Genomic DNA, 272 nt, shown 5'->3' on the forward strand with positions numbered 1-272 from the left:
CAATTGTTAATATCTCCTGGGAACACTTGAATTCAAAAGCACCAATTAGCATTACAGCCAGCATTGGATCCAATGGGAATTGTGATGCAAGTCTACCTAAGGCGGTCAGATTACCTTCGTCATCAAGACAGGCAAGATAATTTAGTTCTTCCAACGCTCTCATCATTGTCTCTGGAGCTGGTGGGTCCATGAAATCGAAATGGACCAAGTCATCGATACCTAGTTTCTTTAACTCCAAAACGGTTGATGACAAGTTTGAACGTAGAATTTCT

The 272-nt window shown here is 41.2% G+C and overlaps 1 protein-coding gene across 1 annotated transcript; it reads right to left on the reverse strand.

Moving 5' to 3' along the window:
* OGAPHI_000006 (uncharacterized protein) lies at positions 1-272 on the reverse strand (the record flags this gene model as incomplete). Its single annotated transcript, XM_046208931.1, has 1 exon — positions 1-272. A coding segment is annotated over one exon (272 nt), but the record flags the coding sequence as incomplete, so codon positions are not given.

The sequence above is a fragment of the Ogataea philodendri genome (genome assembly GCF_020536065.1).
Source record: "Ogataea philodendri strain CBS6075 chromosome Unknown scaffold565, whole genome shotgun sequence".
NCBI lineage: Eukaryota > Fungi > Ascomycota > Pichiomycetes > Pichiales > Pichiaceae > Ogataea > Ogataea philodendri.